The 17198-nt window shown below is 40.6% G+C and overlaps 1 protein-coding gene across 4 annotated transcripts in view; it reads right to left on the bottom strand.

Annotated features, from left to right (window-relative positions):
* MAP3K15 (mitogen-activated protein kinase kinase kinase 15) overlaps nucleotides 1–17198 on the bottom strand; it is a 204224-nt gene that overhangs the window by 67263 nt on the left and 119763 nt on the right. For all 4 annotated transcript variants that reach the window (XM_056558511.1, XM_056558512.1, XM_056558513.1 and 1 more), the window contains 2 exons: nucleotides 5299–5469; nucleotides 3038–3150 (listed from right to left, as the gene is read on the bottom strand). In XM_056558511.1, the coding sequence (XP_056414486.1) occupies nucleotides 3038–3150; nucleotides 5299–5469 (284 nt within the window). The remainder of the gene's footprint in view (nucleotides 1–3037; nucleotides 3151–5298; nucleotides 5470–17198) is intronic.

Raw genomic sequence — 17198 nt, forward strand, 5'->3', positions numbered from 1 at the left:
CTAGACGCGTTTCAGGGTTTTTTAATGTAACCCTTTCCTCAGTAGTCAACCCTGACTACTGAGGAAAGGGTTACATTAAATAACCCTGAAACGCGTCTAGTATTTTGGGCATGACCACTGGCATATATAAATTTTTATGAATTGTGCCTATCCACCACGGCTGGTTTATCGCCTGTAAACTGCTAAGACCATCAGGACATCCAGTCCGGCATCAGTCCGGTCCAAATATTGCCAATTACTTCTAGTGCAACGAACCCGGCTTCAGCAGCAGCTGATGTCACACGCCGGCAACACGAGGTGAGCTCCTCGTATCCAGTGTACGGTCCCCGTTTCCATCTAGCCAGCGGTGAGGACTTACCATCTCCAGCGCCTGCCAGCGCCAGTGTCTTCCCGGCGATCTGTGACCATCGGCGCCTGCCAGCGCCAATCGCCACCGCTTCCACCAGGACCTTGCTGGATTTTACCATCACCACCTGGAACGTTGCACAGAGGACCCAGTGTACCGGCACCATCTACACACTGTGGAAACAGCGCCTCTTGCCCAGGTTGCCACAACAAGGATCGGTAACTTTCATTTGAAACTGTTGCAAATTGTTGAACTATTACAAGGATACATTATATTCTAAAGAGGGAAACGAGTATACAGGCACCCTCAGCTATATTTTGCTTATTGTGCAGTTGGTGCCTAGATACCAGCGGTTTAACACCAGCTGCACATTAGAAACCAAATATATGCCAGTGACATTGTCATTATGCCATTAACATTGTCTTAATTTTGTTATTCACATTTTTATGCACATTATTACTTAAAGGTTGTTTTATTGTATATGTTCTTCTCACATGGGCCCTGTGAGAAGTAACTAATTATAGTCTATCTTATTTTAATAAATTGTTTATATTATTATTATTGAAGCACGATCCAGACAATTATTTATTTAATATCTATACTATTATTTACTCACTTAGAAGGTCCGGGCAACTTTTCACTATTGGTTTTTCCTTTTTTGTGCAATTAAGGTATAGTTGCATGCCCTAGTTTGACCTCGGTGTGTACTATTTATTGTGAGCTGCACATACACCCCTTTTTTTTCTCTGTATAGGTGGATATACCTAGCTATCTCTGACATCAAAGTGGGTCCACCGCAGCACGAGACCAGCGGCCGGAGGATTGGTGAGAGATACATATAAGAACTGTATAGGTGGATATCCCTAGCTATCGCTGACATCAATGTGGGTCCACCGCAGCACGAGACCAGCGGCCGGAGGATTAGTGAGAGATACATATAAGAACTGTATAGGATATCTTTAGATATCCTTGAGACTGCCTAACTAGAAGTGTCAGATTATCAACCATTCATTTTAGCAACATCTAACCAGGAGTGCCGGACTATCAATTGCCGAACTAACAGATCTGTTGTAAAACTATATTCAGTAATAGCGCTATAATATCCAGTAGCAGTGATTTATCTATTTACATCTATTCTACCACTAGGCCCGGTGGTAGATTTTGCATTACTAGTCCATGTTTATATGTTCTTTTATTATCATTGTTTAATTTTTATGTATATATGTGTTTTAATAAATACCTTAAGAAATTGAAGCAGGGTCTTTTCCTATAACATTATGTACCATTTTTAATGGTAGTGTCCTTGAGGTGTGGTTATTATTTTCTTATATTATTGCTCTAAATTAACCCTTGGGTATCGGTAAAAAACCACAGATACCTCGAACATTTTTGCTGTGAGTTGTACACAACCTTTCTTTTACTATTAAAATCGGAACTACTAGCTTTTTGAATCTATCCAGTTCTTGAGATATTAGGACATCCGGTAAAAACTAGTAAGGGTGGGTTCACACTACGTTTGTAGTGTACGGTTGCTGGATCCGGTTGGGAGGGGCGACAACCGACCGCTCCCATATCCCAGCTGGATCCGGCCCGAACCCCATTCATTTCAATGAGCTGACCGGAGTCAAACGCTGACTCCGGTTGTCTCATTTTTCCCTGTATATGGTTTTCTGACCGGTTTAGTACAGACAGACCGACCAATAGCAGGGATCTGGTGCGGGTCTCCTCCTTCTCCCTCTCCGCCAGCTGCGGGCACTCAGGATCGATCCTTGGTTAACCCTGTAGACGCTGCGGTCACTGAGACCGCAGCATCTATTAGGGTAACAGAGGGAGGGAGCTCCCTCTGTCACCGATCGGCGTTCTGCAAAGTGAAAGCAGACCGTCGATGGTTGCCATGGCAACCGGAGGCCTTACACTGGCCTCCGTTGTCATGGCAATATGAACGATCAGTCCCTACCTAACATAGGGACTGATCTATCCTATGCCTGTCAGTACTGATAGACATAGGCATAATTCAATGGAGTACAGATGTGTACTCCATTGAATTATGAGCATAATAGTAAAAAAAACAAAAGTGGGGAAAAAGTGAACAAAATGTAAAAAAAAAAAAAAAGTGAAAAAAATTTGAAAAATAAAACAAATTTGAAAAAATTAAATAAAGTGATATAAGTGTATAATACAACCCCAAGAATAGTCCCCCCAAATACATCAACATGTCCTGCAAAAAAAGAGTCCTTACACAATTGCGTCGGTGAAAAAATAAAAAAAGTTGCAACTCACAGAATGCGGCGACTTACAAACATGATTTTTTTTTAAATAAATGAACTAAAATATGAAAAAAAGTATATAAATTTAGTATCGCCATAATCGTATCAACCTGCAGTGTAACGTTAACATGTCATTTATACTGCATGACGAACAACCTAAAAAATAAAAAACATCCGCCGAATTGATTTTTTTTTCTGCATACCACCTCATAAAAATTTTTATAATACCACCTCATAAAAAAATTAATAAAAAACAATCAGAATGTCCCATATACCCCAGAATGGTACCAATGAAAGCATAAAACTTGTCTTTGCCTTGGTCATTAAGGTCAAAACAGGCTATTGAGTAAAGGGGTTAAACAACACAACTTTATACAAATAGTAAACCTCAACCTTTCTGCTAAATTATATTTTTCATATTTACCTATTTTCCGAAGTTCTATGGAAGTCTCAAACTGCTGCCCAGCAACAATAAGTAAAACAGCAAGATTAATTCCCGAGTACAAAGATGGTTGAAGATCAAAACCTTTTCGATACCTAATAGAAATAATGTTCTTATTCAGTAGTTTTATCTTAACATGTAGAATGTCATTAGCTGCAAGTATAAATATTCAGCATATATAAAACATATACAAAACCAAATGTCTCTTTTTACTCACATGCTCACAGGTAAAGTAAGTCTGTGTCAGTTTTTAGATATGGCTAGAGAACAGATAGGGAGATAAAACATACAATATGTTTGGTGGGTAAACGATGTTTATTGGCACATTGGCTAGTTTCTAGGATGCCCACGATAGATGAGGTGGTTCAACAAATGACCCGCTGTCGCCATTTGGACCATATTGATAGTAGTAGGTTAGCGGATAGGAATGCGAAGGCATATTTCAAAAAGTGGAAGGGATATATTTCTGTGTTCCTAACGGATGATGCCATTATTAAAATTGTGAAACCTTTTCAACACACTGAATGGTATCTCCAGAGATCTCTTGCAGGAACCTTAGGTAGACTGACTCTACCACAGTGGTGGATGGCATAACGTAGGTTATCTTTCAATAGTTAAAAGGTGAAAAGAGTTGAGGATGGGTGACCTGAATTGTCATGTAATGGTGTATGCGGTTGCATCCCTGTTATACCTGAGAATGCACGAGGGAGGGAGGGGGAGGGGGGGATTTGTTTTGGTGTTGATGGGGTACTATATACTGAGCATTAATGCTGAGATGTTTTTGTTTTTTTTTGTTTTTTGTATTGTGAAGATTTTCATGATGTTTGTTCAATGATATTGCCGGGGTGTTGGAGCCCTAGGCCTATTGGCTTCATATAAATGTAAAATGTTTTCTTTTGAGGACTTTAATAAAAAGTATATTAAAAAAATAAAAAATAAAAACATACAATATCTGTCTCTTAGCTGATGGCTGTTTGCAACGTTGTAAAATCAAGTTTTTCTCCCAAGCTTAAGTGTCAAAGAGGCTGCTCCGAGCTGCAGCATGCATCGCTCCTTCCTCCTCCATCCCTCTTAGCCCTGCATGAGTAATACAAAGTTTGGCTTTCAGCACTGCGCCCTGAACATCAATCATGCAGGACAGGGGGAAGTGGAGGAGATAGGGAGTGTGCATGGTGCAGCTTAGTGCCACCTCTTTGACACCTGAGCTTGGAAGGAAAACTTGATTTTATAACTTTGCAAACAGCCATCAGCTTAGGCCTCTTTCACATTGCCGTTGGACTCAACTATTTGGAGTTCCGTCTGCAATCCAGCCTGAGGTTTAGGGGAGAAAAAAATAGTGCAAGCACTATTTCTTTCACTGATAAAATCCTCTAAAATTACCGGGTCACTGACAAACCCCATGAAAGTGAATGGGGTCCGTAGCCGTTTGCATCAGACCCATTTCGGGGTCCAATCGGCTCTTTTTTTTTTCCAGCCAATCGGACCCTGAAACTGGTCGGATGCAAATGGACCCTTAAGGGGTCGATGCAAACAGACATGTGAACCTAGCCTTAGAGACAGGTATTACAGGTATCAATTGTTTTATCTCCCTATCAGCTATCTGTTAAAGGGGTACTGCACTGGCCATTTAGTTCCAAACGCTGTTTTTGCGCTGCGGGGGTCAGCCACGCCCCTGGTGATGTCCCAGCCACGCCCCGTCAATGCAAGTATATGGGAGGAGGGGTGACACCCCCTACCATAGATCCCCGCAGTGCAAAAACAGCGTTCGGAACATTTAGTTCCGAACACTGGCCAGTGGAGTACCTCTTTAATGTCTGTAGCTCCGAGTATGATATAGAGATGACAGATTCCCTTTATTTTCTCTGCTAAACTATATGTAATGAATAAAACTCCCTTACAAAAGTAGATATAAATAAATATAGAAAATACAATTTGTCTTAGGTATCACTTGCTTGAATAATTTATCATATAAGATTATTTGTGGTAAGAATGGATTTTTTTGCTATTTGTGATTTTGGAACATATAGGAATGTACAGGACTCCACAGATCTCTTGTTTTGAAGTTGTTTTTCCAATGTTTAGATGCAGATATGACAGCTTTCATATGGACTATATAACTGCTGTGTAAACTTCCCCTTCATTTGGTCCTGTGGTTCTTACTATGTTTTGTTTACTGTTTATTGTTTTACTGTTCTTATTAAGCTAAAAAAATATAACTATAAATTTCTGTATATCCATCTTACCATTCAATTGCACTGTCCCTGCTCTTTGTGTCCTTACAGTCAGAATCTAGAAACATGTCTTTATAAATCCGTCCACACAAGCAGAACATATCGGGCGCTGGTTGATCACAGGCCTGCAGCACTTGAAGCATCACATGTAAGGCTTTCTCTCGGTCACCAGCATTATTCCTTCTAAAATGTCAAGAGATGTTATAGTACAATAAATTATTTTAATTTATTTACAACTGGGGCTACATTGGGACATGTCTTGCACAATTTCTCCTAAATAATGTCTAGTAATTCTTGGAGTTTTACAGGAATGTTCATTTTTCACAGGTCTCTTTAAAAGTAAAAGAAGCAATCTGATTGGTTGCTATGGGCAACTGCACCACTCTTCCTCTACACAGGTTTTGATAAATCTCCCCCATAGTGTGTAAACATAGCCTAAAACTGGCTTTGTGTTTCAATTTCATTCATAATTTGCAAGATCTCTGACTGCACACAGGCACACGTCTAGTTCGAGTTGACCTTGTTATGATAGGTGCAGACCTTTCTCAGTTGGACATGATCAGAACATGCTTTTAGCCTCTGGATGTAGGCAATAGATGTTTCCATTGACTGAGAAAGCACAGAGGTCTTGAAAATATTAAAGGAAGAACTTCTTAATTATTCAATAAAGAAACTGATATTAAAAAATATAAAATTACATAAAAATGACTTTAAAAATATAATGTAAATATGGTTTGGGATGTTTTTCGATAACAGTTGGAAGCACTTTTTAACTTTTTTTTTTTTTTTTTAGGCACTTCACTTATTATCAGTGAGTGATCCTGAGCACTCTACCTGTTGAAAACCAATCAGTTGACAGGATAGGCCCAATCAGTAAATCAAGCTAAAGCTAAAGATAGTGAAAAACGGTGCCTGAATCTCAAGAGCTGTAGCTTCATGTGGATGATGTCAAGTGAGTATTTAGGAAGAGGACAAGGGTCTTCTTTGACATTAGATCTTCTTGATATGGGTGAAAACAGTCAACATTTTCCAGAAAAAATAAAAATTTTAAGTGAAAAAAATCCTCAAAGGTGTCTCCAGTAAAATACATCTAAAGAAGCGACATATGGCTGACTACATAGTAAGTTAGTAACTACATACCACAAAGCCATTCTGCTTTTATTAGAAATAAAGGCTTTGTTATATAGAGCAAATAAGTCATTCACATAAAAGGATGTAAAGGATAAAAAGCTTTCCCAGCTAGAACAAGTGCAGTATATGGGCACCTAATGCACTGCATTTCCTAGTTTTAAAACTGGAAACATCACGAAGAATAGACTCAGCATCATTATCTGTTGGGTTGTAAAAGATAACCCCATGTCTGTATTTACAACCAGATAAAACAAGTATATCCCACACAGTTTGCATTAATTAAAACTTCCTGCGGCCAGACCCATGAAAAGGTCACTGTACAGTGAAAAGAAGAAAAAAGCGTTTGTATGTGAAAAGCAAACACATCTCCTAAGCTTAAAAGCCACTTGCAGGCGTGCTGGTAATCACCACAGGATTTGGAAAGTTTACTGCTCAGTTTTCAGTACGGATTATGATTTTTTGATCCCCTGGTATCCAGGAATAGGCTAATGTACAGTATAAGAAATGAGAGTGTTTGTTCTGTAAGCACTGCTAGTTACAGCCAGCTGCTTCCAGTAATGCTAATATTACACATGCCGACAACTCAGGAGGATGACATTATGTCAGGTGACTCACGCAATCCTACCTGCCGTAAGTCAAAACAATTGTTAGTTAACTAACTGACACCAGGTATCAAAAACAGAAAAAGCAGAACATCAAAATATAAAAAAATTGTCATATTCATATTATTTTAGTTAGTGAGGATAGCATTTGCAAATAGAACACCTTGTGCCTAGTCTCTTAATACCAAGGCATTTGCGTTTTCAAGAGAACTTGCCAGAAAATGTTCAACCCCTAAACAATGACAAATGCCTTATATCAAAGAGTAAGAGGTTTATAAACCTGTCCCAACATACTTTATTATATACTACAACAACAAAGAATTCAAAGCGCATCTGTCAACTAATCTGACCCCTGTAAACTAGTCCCATAAGCACATGTTCCTTACATACCTTTATTTTAGTGTTCTGACTACTACCTACCTAGCTATTCTGGGGACTACCTACCAAGCTAATAGGGACTAACTACATAGCTTAAATGGGGGTCTACCTACTGCCTACATACAGGGGTCAAGTCCTCAAAAAAAAAGGTGTGGGAACTCACCCAAGATTTCTAATACACCCCCCCCCCCTTCCCCCAGTTTGCGCAAAAAAACAAACAACAACATCCAAGACTTGACACCATGCACAGTTCCAGGCCTCTTACAGGCCGCAGGCATACAGCTGCCTAGGGTTTATAAGAGTTTAGTAACAGGGCAAGACTCATTGCTCAGTCACAGATTTTAACCCTCTGTGCTATCCTACTAGGGGGCTGTTCACATCACCATTCAAACCTACGCTTAGAATATACAAAAAGGGTTGCCAACACATTCTGTAGGGTACTTGAAGTGGTCTATTTCACTTTAATGGCCTAAACGAAGTCAACAAGTGACTAAGTTTAAGTCCATTCCCTTCATGTATATGTTTACTTTGCAGCACTGTAAAGCACAGCAGACTACACTTTTTAGTCACACTATGTAAACATATATACATGCAGAAAATGGACTAAACATAGACACTAGCCCTTGACTATGTTTAGGCCACTAAAGTAAATTAGGGCATCGCCACTACACCGCAGTATATGTTGACAGAATATAATACCTTAAGTGTAAGGTTAAATCATGATGTGAATATATAGGACCATATATAGTAGCCAGAGAAGGAGAGAACAGAGGTAACTACTGTCCCCTACCCCCACTTCTACAGATATTCCCACATACAGTGACCATATAATGGTAGATATCAGCTGCACACAGGCTCTGCAGACCATATAAGCGATTACATACAGTTACATCAGGTGACTAGCAAGTGACATCTTCTCTGATCAGTGTCGGTTACTTTCCTTTTTATTCTCCATCCGGCCCAGAATGGCATGACGATTAATTCCAGCCACAACTCGTCTCCACAGAGCCTGCAAGACAAACATTTTAGACTCTGCACTTTTCCAGCACCTATAGTGCCCCAAACAGTAATAATGCCCCCCTGTAGAGATTACCAGCCCTCCTGTATAGCCCCCATATCGCAGTAGGCCCTGACCGAAGTTAGTTACCATCACAGTCCAACTCCACAGTAGTGGCTGTTCTGCTCCTCATTGGCGGCAGTCTCAGCACGTCTACTCCCAGCAGCCATTGCCCTGTTAAAGTGGTAGAGGTCGGCTGCATTCCTAATGCGGCAGTGATGGCCCTGGGTGACTGTCACTGAAGAATACACACTGTAACAAATGACCTTTCTGATAAAAATAAAAAAAAACTGCAATAAACCCTTCATACAATTAAGGACACTGCCCATTTTGGCCTTGAAGACACAGAAAGTTAACTTTTTTGCATTTTGATTTTTACCTCCCCCTTTCTAAGAGCTATAACTAATTTCGCCATCCACAAACCTATAAGAGGCTTGTTTTTGCACAACCAATTGTACTTTGTAATGACATCACTCATTTTACTATAAAGTGTATGGCGCAACCAAAAAAATATATACGCAATTTCGCAAGCAGATTGGAGACGGGACCCACACGGAGCAAGTGAGAGGACCTCTAACAAGGGAGCAAACTGATTGGACCTCAGCATACATGTTACGGCGTAGCCAATCGGTTTAGGGGGACAGTGATTGCGGCACTTAAGGGGTTAATAAAGGAGAACAGCAAGAACGCTGTTCTCTGTCATTGACTTACGTGCGCAGCGGCAGACAGCTCCTGCACTCGCTTGATAGTCGGTATGCTGCTCAGGATGTAAGTGTACTTCCTGGTACATTAAGTACCAGTGCACCAAGATGTATATTTAACTTCAATGGGGGAGATTTATTGAACCCTAAGCAGAGGAAAAGTTGACCAGTTGCCCATAGCAACCAATCAGATCGCTTCTTTATTTTTTTAAAAGGCCTCTGGAACATGGAAAAAGCAATCTGATTGGTTGCAATGGGTAACTGCACCACTTTTCCTCTGCACGGGTCTTTATATATCTCCCCCAATGTTCTTAAGGGGTTATCATTCTGATAATACACTGCAACAAAAACAACCTCCTTATGTCCCTATCATCATGATAACACACTGTAAAAAATCTCCTCTTGTAATCTCCTTACTACTGGGGTGACACACTGTAACAAACCCACTCCTCCTGTAATCTTCTTATAACTGGGGTGACACATTGTAACAAACCTTCTCCTCATGTAATCTCCTTACTTCTGGGGTGACACACTGTAACAAACCTCCTCCTCATGAAATTACCTTACTACTGGGGTGATACACTGTAACAAACCTCCTCCTCATGCCATCTCCTTACTACTGTGGCGGCACACTGTAACAAATCTCCTTCCATGTAATTACCTTACTAATGGTGTGACACACTGTAACAAACCTCCTCATGTAATCTCTTTACTACTTGGGTGACACACTGTAACAAACCTCCTCATGTAATTACCTTACTACATGGGTGACACAATGTAACAAACCTCCTCCTCATCTAATCTCCTTATTACTAGGGTGACACACTGTAACAAACCTCCTCCTTATGTAATCTCCTTACTACAGGGGTGACACACTATAACAAACCCCCTCCTCATGTATTCTCCCTACTACTGGGATGACACACTGTAACAAACCTCCTCTTCATGTAATCTCCTTACTACTGGGGTGACACACTGTAACAAACCTTCTCCCCATGTAATCTCCTTACTACTAGGGTGACACGCTGTAACAAACTTCCTCCTCATGTAATCTCCTTACTACAGGGGTCACACACTATAACAAACCCCCTCCTCATATAATCTCCTTACTACTGGGATGACACACTGTAACAAACCTCCTCTTCATGTAATCTCCTTACTACTGGGGTGACACATTGTAACAAACCTCCTCCTCATGTAATCACCTTACTACTGGGGTGACACACTGTAACAAACATTCTCCTCATGTAATCTCCTTACTACTAGGGTGACACACTGTAACAAACCCCCTCCTCATGTAATCTCCTTACTACTATGGTGACACACTGTAACAAACCCCATTCTCATGTAATCTCCTTACTACTGGGGTAACACACTGTAACAAACCTCCTCTTCATGTAATTAACCTACTACTGTGGTGATACACTGCAACAAATCTCCTTCCATGTAATTACCTTACTGGAGTGACATGTGACCTCTCCTCCAGCTCAGCCCCGCCTCCTCCACAGCCTCACACAGGTCCTTCATTCTTCTCCTCCACAGCTAAGCTCCGCCCCCAACATGTGATGGTGACATCATCACAGGTCCTACATCTCCAGCATCTAGCAGTCCGGGCAAGAAAAGGAGACGGAGGGAGGGTAAGAATAATTCAGAGGTCGGTCCTGCAGGACTAATGTAACAGGGACGGCATTCCTCCTCTGGAAAAAGCAAAGGAATGCCGTTCCTGTGCGTTCCTGCAAGACTCGAGCCCTGCCTCCATAGCTTATATGGGAGTTTACATATAGGGAGCATTTATCTGAGGGGTTTACCTACAGGGGACAACTATATCTGAGGAGCTCTACCTACTTGGGTCACCTGTGATGGGGGAAACTATCTAAAGGGCCCTGTCTACCTACTAGAACAACCTAACTATGTAATGAGGGACGGAGTATAGGGCCTACCGACTCTTCCCCAACCCAATTAACTACCCATTCTACACCAAAGGGCATTATTACAGTTTGGGGCACTAAAGGTCTTGGAAAAGTGGGCCTAAAATGTTTTTTTCCAGCAGGTTCTGCAGTGACGAGTTTTAGCTGGAAGAAATAATCAAGATGGTCTTAGTTGGAGAAGAAAAAGGTAAGTGAACAACTTTAACCCCTTAAGGACTCAGCCCATTTTGGCCTTAAGGACTCAGACAATTAAATTTTTACGTTTTCATTTTTTCCTCCTCGCCTTCTAAAAATCATAACTCTTTTATATTTTCATCCACAGACTAGTATGAGGGCTTTTTTTTTGCGCGACCAGCTGTCCTTTGTAATGACATCACTCATTATATCATAAAATGTATGGCGCAACCAAAAAACACTATTTTTGTGGGGAAATTAAAACGAAAAACGCAATTTTGCTAATTTTGGAAGGTTTCGTTTTCACGCCGTACAATTTATGGTAAAAATGACGTGTGTTCTTTATTCTGAGGGTCAATACGATTAAAATGATACCCATTATTATATACTTTTATATTATTGTTGCGCTTAAAAAAAATCACAAACTTTTTAACCAAATTAGTACGTTTATAATCCCTTTATTTTGATGACCTCTAACTTTTTTATTTTTCCGTATAAGCGGCGGTATGGGGGCTCATTTTTTGCGCCATGATCTGTACTTTTTTTTGATACCACATTTGCATGTAATAAACTTTTAATACATTTTTTATAATTTTTTTTTTAATAAAATGTATAAAAAAAAGTAGGAATTTTGGACTTTTTTTTTTTCGTTCACGCCGTTCACTGTACGGGATTCATTAACATTTTATTTTAATAGTTCGGACATTTACGCACATGGCGATACCAAATATGTCTATAAAAAAATTTTTTACGCTTTTTGGGGGTAAAATAGGAAAAAACGGACGTTTTACTTTTTTATTGGGGGAGGGGATTTTTCACTTTTTTTAAACTTTTACTTTTACATTTTTTTTTACACTTGAATAGTCCCCATAGGGGACTATTCATAGCAATACCATGATTGCTAATACTGATCTGTTCTATGTTTAGGACATAGAACAGATCAGTGTTTTCGGTGATCTTCTGCTCTGGTCTGCTCGATCACAGACCAGAGCAGGAGACGCCGCGAGCCGGACGGATGAAGGAGAGGGGACCTCCGTGCGGCGTTATGAATGATCGGATCCCCGCAGCAGCGCTGCGGGCGATCCGATCATTCATTCAAATCGCGCACTGCCGCAGATGCCGGGATCTGTATTGATCCCGGCACCTGAGGGGTTAATGGCGGACGCCCGCGAGATCGCGGGCGTCGGCCATTGCCGGCGGGTCCCTGGCTGCGATCAGCAGCCGGGATCAGCCGCGCATGACACGGGCATCGCTCCGATGCCCGCGGTTATGCACAGGACGTAAATGTACGTCCTGGTGCGTTAAGTACCACCGCACCAGGACGTACATTTACGTCCTGCGTCCTTAAGGGGTTAATCAGAGATGTTACCTGTCAGTCACCAGACACTGTAAAGCACTGTAATCACTTATATGGTCTGTCGTGGTAATGATGGCTGTAATTATTCTGTCACCTTTGTATAGGAGGTCCTCCTAAACTCAGGTGAAAGGATGACAGCTTATTGCTGTTAAAGAGGTATTCCCATTATGCATGCGTTGGCGTGGTTAGTGTTGTAGTTGAGAGTGTCGTTAGGGACATAGCTTGTCCCTCTTGCTCTCAGCAAAAGTTGGAAGGTGGTGCTGCTCTTCTGGAGAGTAACACAAGCCCTTGTTGATAAGTTTCGGGATCGACCTGCATGCTATGTATCTGCCTACAGTGCGCAGTTGTGCCAACCGCTGGAACCTATCCGCAATCTTGAGAATGAGAATCCAGAGTCTCTTCTCAGAATGAAGGTCACTCTTATGCACTGCCACTTGACTCATCGTCTATAGGGTTGCTAGAGACAGCTGTACATGTCTATCTTTTGTAGTTCCTGGGGGGACTTTCCACCTACAGACATACCTGCCTAATGGGGGAACTACCTAACTGCTGTGGAAGACATGCTTAACCCCTTAAAGACCAAGCCCATTTTGGCCTTATGGACCAGACCAATTTCATTTTTGCATTTTCATTTTTTCCTCCTCGCCTTCTAAAAATCATAACTCTTATATTTCCATCCACAGACCCATATGAGGGCTTGTTTTTTGCGTCATCAATTGTACTTTGTAATTACATCACTTATTTTACCATAAAATGCACGGCGCAACCAAACAAATATTATTTATGTGGGAAAATTAAAAAGAAAAACGCAATTTAGCACATTTTGGAAGGTTTTGTCTTCACGCTGTACACTTTGTGGTAAAAAATTACATGTTTTCTTTATTCTGTGGGTCAATACGATTAAAATGATACCCATGTTATATGCTTTTCTATAATTGTACCGCTAAAAAAAAATCTCAAACCATTTTAACAAAATTGGTATGTTTGAAATTGCCCTATTTTGACCACCTATAATTTTCTCAATTTTCCGTATATGGGGCGATATGAGGGCAAATTTTTTGCGCCGTGATCTGTAGTTCTTATCAGTACCACTTTTGCTTAGGTTATATTTATTATACATTTTTTATTAAAAAAAAATTTGTAATAAAATGCGACAAAAAGCAGCAATTTTTGACTTTAAATTTTTTTTTTACGTTTACGCAGTTCACCGTACGGGATAATAAACAATATATTTTAATAGTTCAGACTTTTACGCACGTGGCGATACCAAATATGTGTATTAATTATTTTGTCATGCTTTTTGGGGGGTAAAATGGGAAAAAAAACGTTTAACTTTTTTATTGGGGGAAGGGATTTTTCACATTTTTTTACTTTTTTATTTTACATTCTTTTACTTTTTTTTTTTTTATACACTTTTTATGTCCCCATAGGGGACTATTCATAGCAATTAGTTGATTGCTAATACTGTTCAGTGCTATGTATAGGACATAGCACTGATCAGTATTATCGGTGATCTTCTGCTCTGGTCTGCTCGACAGTGCAGTGATCGGTATTGATCATGGCATCTGAGGGGTTAATGGCGGACATCCTCGCGATCGCGGATGTCCGCCATTACCGGCGGGTCCCTGGCTGCTGATAGCAGATGGGACCTGCTGCGCATGATGCGAGCACCGCTCCAATGCTCGCGATCATGGCGGCGCGTAAATGTACATCATGGTGCGTTAAGTACCACGTCACCATGACGTACATTTATGTCAATTGTCGATAAGGGGTTAATATGAAACCTATCTACCTAATGGGGGACCTACTAACTTACCTACCAACTTCTTATTTTTTCTATGGGGCCACATAAATACAATGTAGACCTCTGGTGGGTACAATACATGAACAGTCACCCAGCATGTATCAAGTTAGGATCCCACGTGTAGACCGCTTCAGTATCTGTGTCTGAGCTCTTAAGGTCAGTGAACAATCAGCACATAGGGGGAGATTTATCACAACCTGTGCAGAGTAAAACTTGTCCAGTTGCCTATAGCAACCAATCAGCTTGCTTCTTTCATTTTTAGGAAGGCCTGTGGAAAATGAAAGAAGCAATCTGATTGGTTGCTATGGGCAACTGGACAACGTTACCTCTGCACAGGCTTTGATAAATCTCCCCCATAGAACATAGTTGAGGAAAGCCTATCATATAAGAGTACAACATTTCAGGTTGCAGACTTTTATGAAGAGATGGGGTTTTCAGGTTCTTTTGAAGGTCTTGATAGTGGGCAAAATTGATCTGTCTGTGTAATGAGTTCAAGAGCATGGGGGAAGCTTGGGAGAAAACTTAGATGGTTATATAAGGAGCAAACAGGGAGACAGCACAGAAGGAAGTATTGTAAGAATCAGAGATTACGTGAAGGGCAGTATCAGGAGGTCAGCTCAGAGATGTGTAGAAGGACAGCCTTTTACTTTACTGATAGCAGTTAAACCAAAATTTACTTAGCAACAGGTAGCAACTGAGGGGAGAGTTAGAGGAGGAGCAAGAAGAGAGGTAGAGTAATTGGACAGCAGATTTGAGGATGGATTGTAAATGAGCCAGGGTGTTGGATGGAAGGCCTTTTATTTGAAATTTTCTATGTGTTCCCTTAAGTACACACATACCTTTCAAATAATAATAATAATTATTTTAATTTTTTTAACAAAACGTGTTTCCTATGTAGCTGCCTTGACAAGTGACAGCTTTTATTGTAAGGGCTGTTTTTGGTTTAGTTAGATTTAGCAGCAGGATCTTTGACTAGAAACCCAGTGCCATTTCTTCACAGTGCCATTAATATCCAGTGCTGTAAAATAAGGCCTCTTAAGCCTGAAATCGGTTCAATGTATGGATACACTCTCTCTACTTCACAGGTCCCCAGTGAGGGGTTTATTGCCAAGGAGAGCTGGCCAAACATCCTTTCTTTCACATGCAGAAATGCTGAACAGATGAGAAAGTCACTCTTTGTAGTGGCTCACTCCTTTGGATGATCCCCTCTATGATGTTCATGAGACCTAATAATGCATAAGAAAAGGGTTGTGTAGATTGAGTGTAAATGTGTTTATTCTATTTTCTGCACATGAATATGGGTGCAGTAATTATGCCTTAGCTGCTTTTAACAAAAATAGAGGTATAGATAAAATTTAATCAAAATAGAGAAGAAGAAATGTTGCACTCACCACTGGTCTGTTCCTACAGTACTGTATATTTATTTCTGAATTTTGTAGATACAATCAAACATGAACGACCAGACCAGTTGGTGAGTGCAATGTTTCTTCTTCTCTTTATGATTGACTGTTTAGGTTCTATTCTAATCTATGTATATGCACCCCAAAGGAGACAGGAGGTGATCTATGACCATCAACTATTGTCAATGATGGATCTTGTGATATCTATATAGGTGTTCAGGTGCCCTCAGATTACAGTGGATGAAAGTGAATGACTTCAACCAAAACGATAATTTGTCGGATTAAATTTAACAATGAACAATCATTTTAACCGACCGATGACAAACTGTTATGGTCTGAAAAGAAGTCAGTCATATAACTATAACATATGTGAAACTTTCGGGTGACAGTTGGAAGGATGATTGCTTGTGAACTCAAGATCTTTCGATTAAGAGTAATCTTTAAAGAAAGAATATTCTCAGAATGTTCCTAGAATATTCCCAGAAAGATTGTCCTTTGCCTGATGTCCCTTATCATGTTTGGCCAGTTTGAGTAACCATCAACAGCCAATATGAACTAAAATGCCTATGGCTGCATCTGTGAAACAATCATTCATCAGACAATCATTTCTTCAATGGTTATTCAACCAAAAGGTTCAAAAAAGTAAATTTTACAGAAAAAAAATGATTTAACCTGTTCAGGATGTGGGGCGTATGCATACGCCCTGCATCCCGATCGCCCGGAAAATAGGGATGATCGGAGCTGTCAGTGACAGCCCCGATCATCCTGAGGGATAGGAACGAGATTGCAGCTCTGCGATTTCCTCCTATCCCCTGCCATTGGTCAGAAATGAATTCTTACCAATGGCAGCGCACGACAGGGGGTTGCCATGGAAACCCCCCCGCTCTGCCCACCCCTAGATGTCGGGCAGAACAGGGGGAGAAGATGGAGGCCAGTACCTGAAAAGAAGATGGTGTGGGGACCTCTGATCACCGGAGACATCCAGCAGAGATCACGGCGCAGGTAGGGGGGAAAGAAAGGTGCCCAAACGGTAGCCCTCCAGATGTTGCCAAAATACAACTCTCAGCATGCCTAGACTGCGCAGGCATGCTGGGAGTTGTAGTTCTGTAACATCTGTCCCTTCAGATTTTGCAATTTTCATGAACATTTTAAAAATTGCTGCTATACTTTGAAGTCCTCTAATGTTTTCAAAAAGTAAAAATATGTCCATTTTATGATGCAAACATAAAGTAGACATATTGGGGGAGATTTATCAAAACCTGTGCAGAGGGAAAAAAGTTGCCCAGTTGCCAATAGCAACCAATCAGATCACATTTTGCAGAGGCCTTGTTAAAAATGAAAGAAGGAAGCTGATTGGTTGCTATGGGCAACTGGGCAACT

Source organism: Hyla sarda, chromosome 2, assembly GCF_029499605.1.
Source record: "Hyla sarda isolate aHylSar1 chromosome 2, aHylSar1.hap1, whole genome shotgun sequence".
Classification (NCBI taxonomy): Eukaryota; Metazoa; Chordata; class Amphibia; order Anura; family Hylidae; genus Hyla; species Hyla sarda.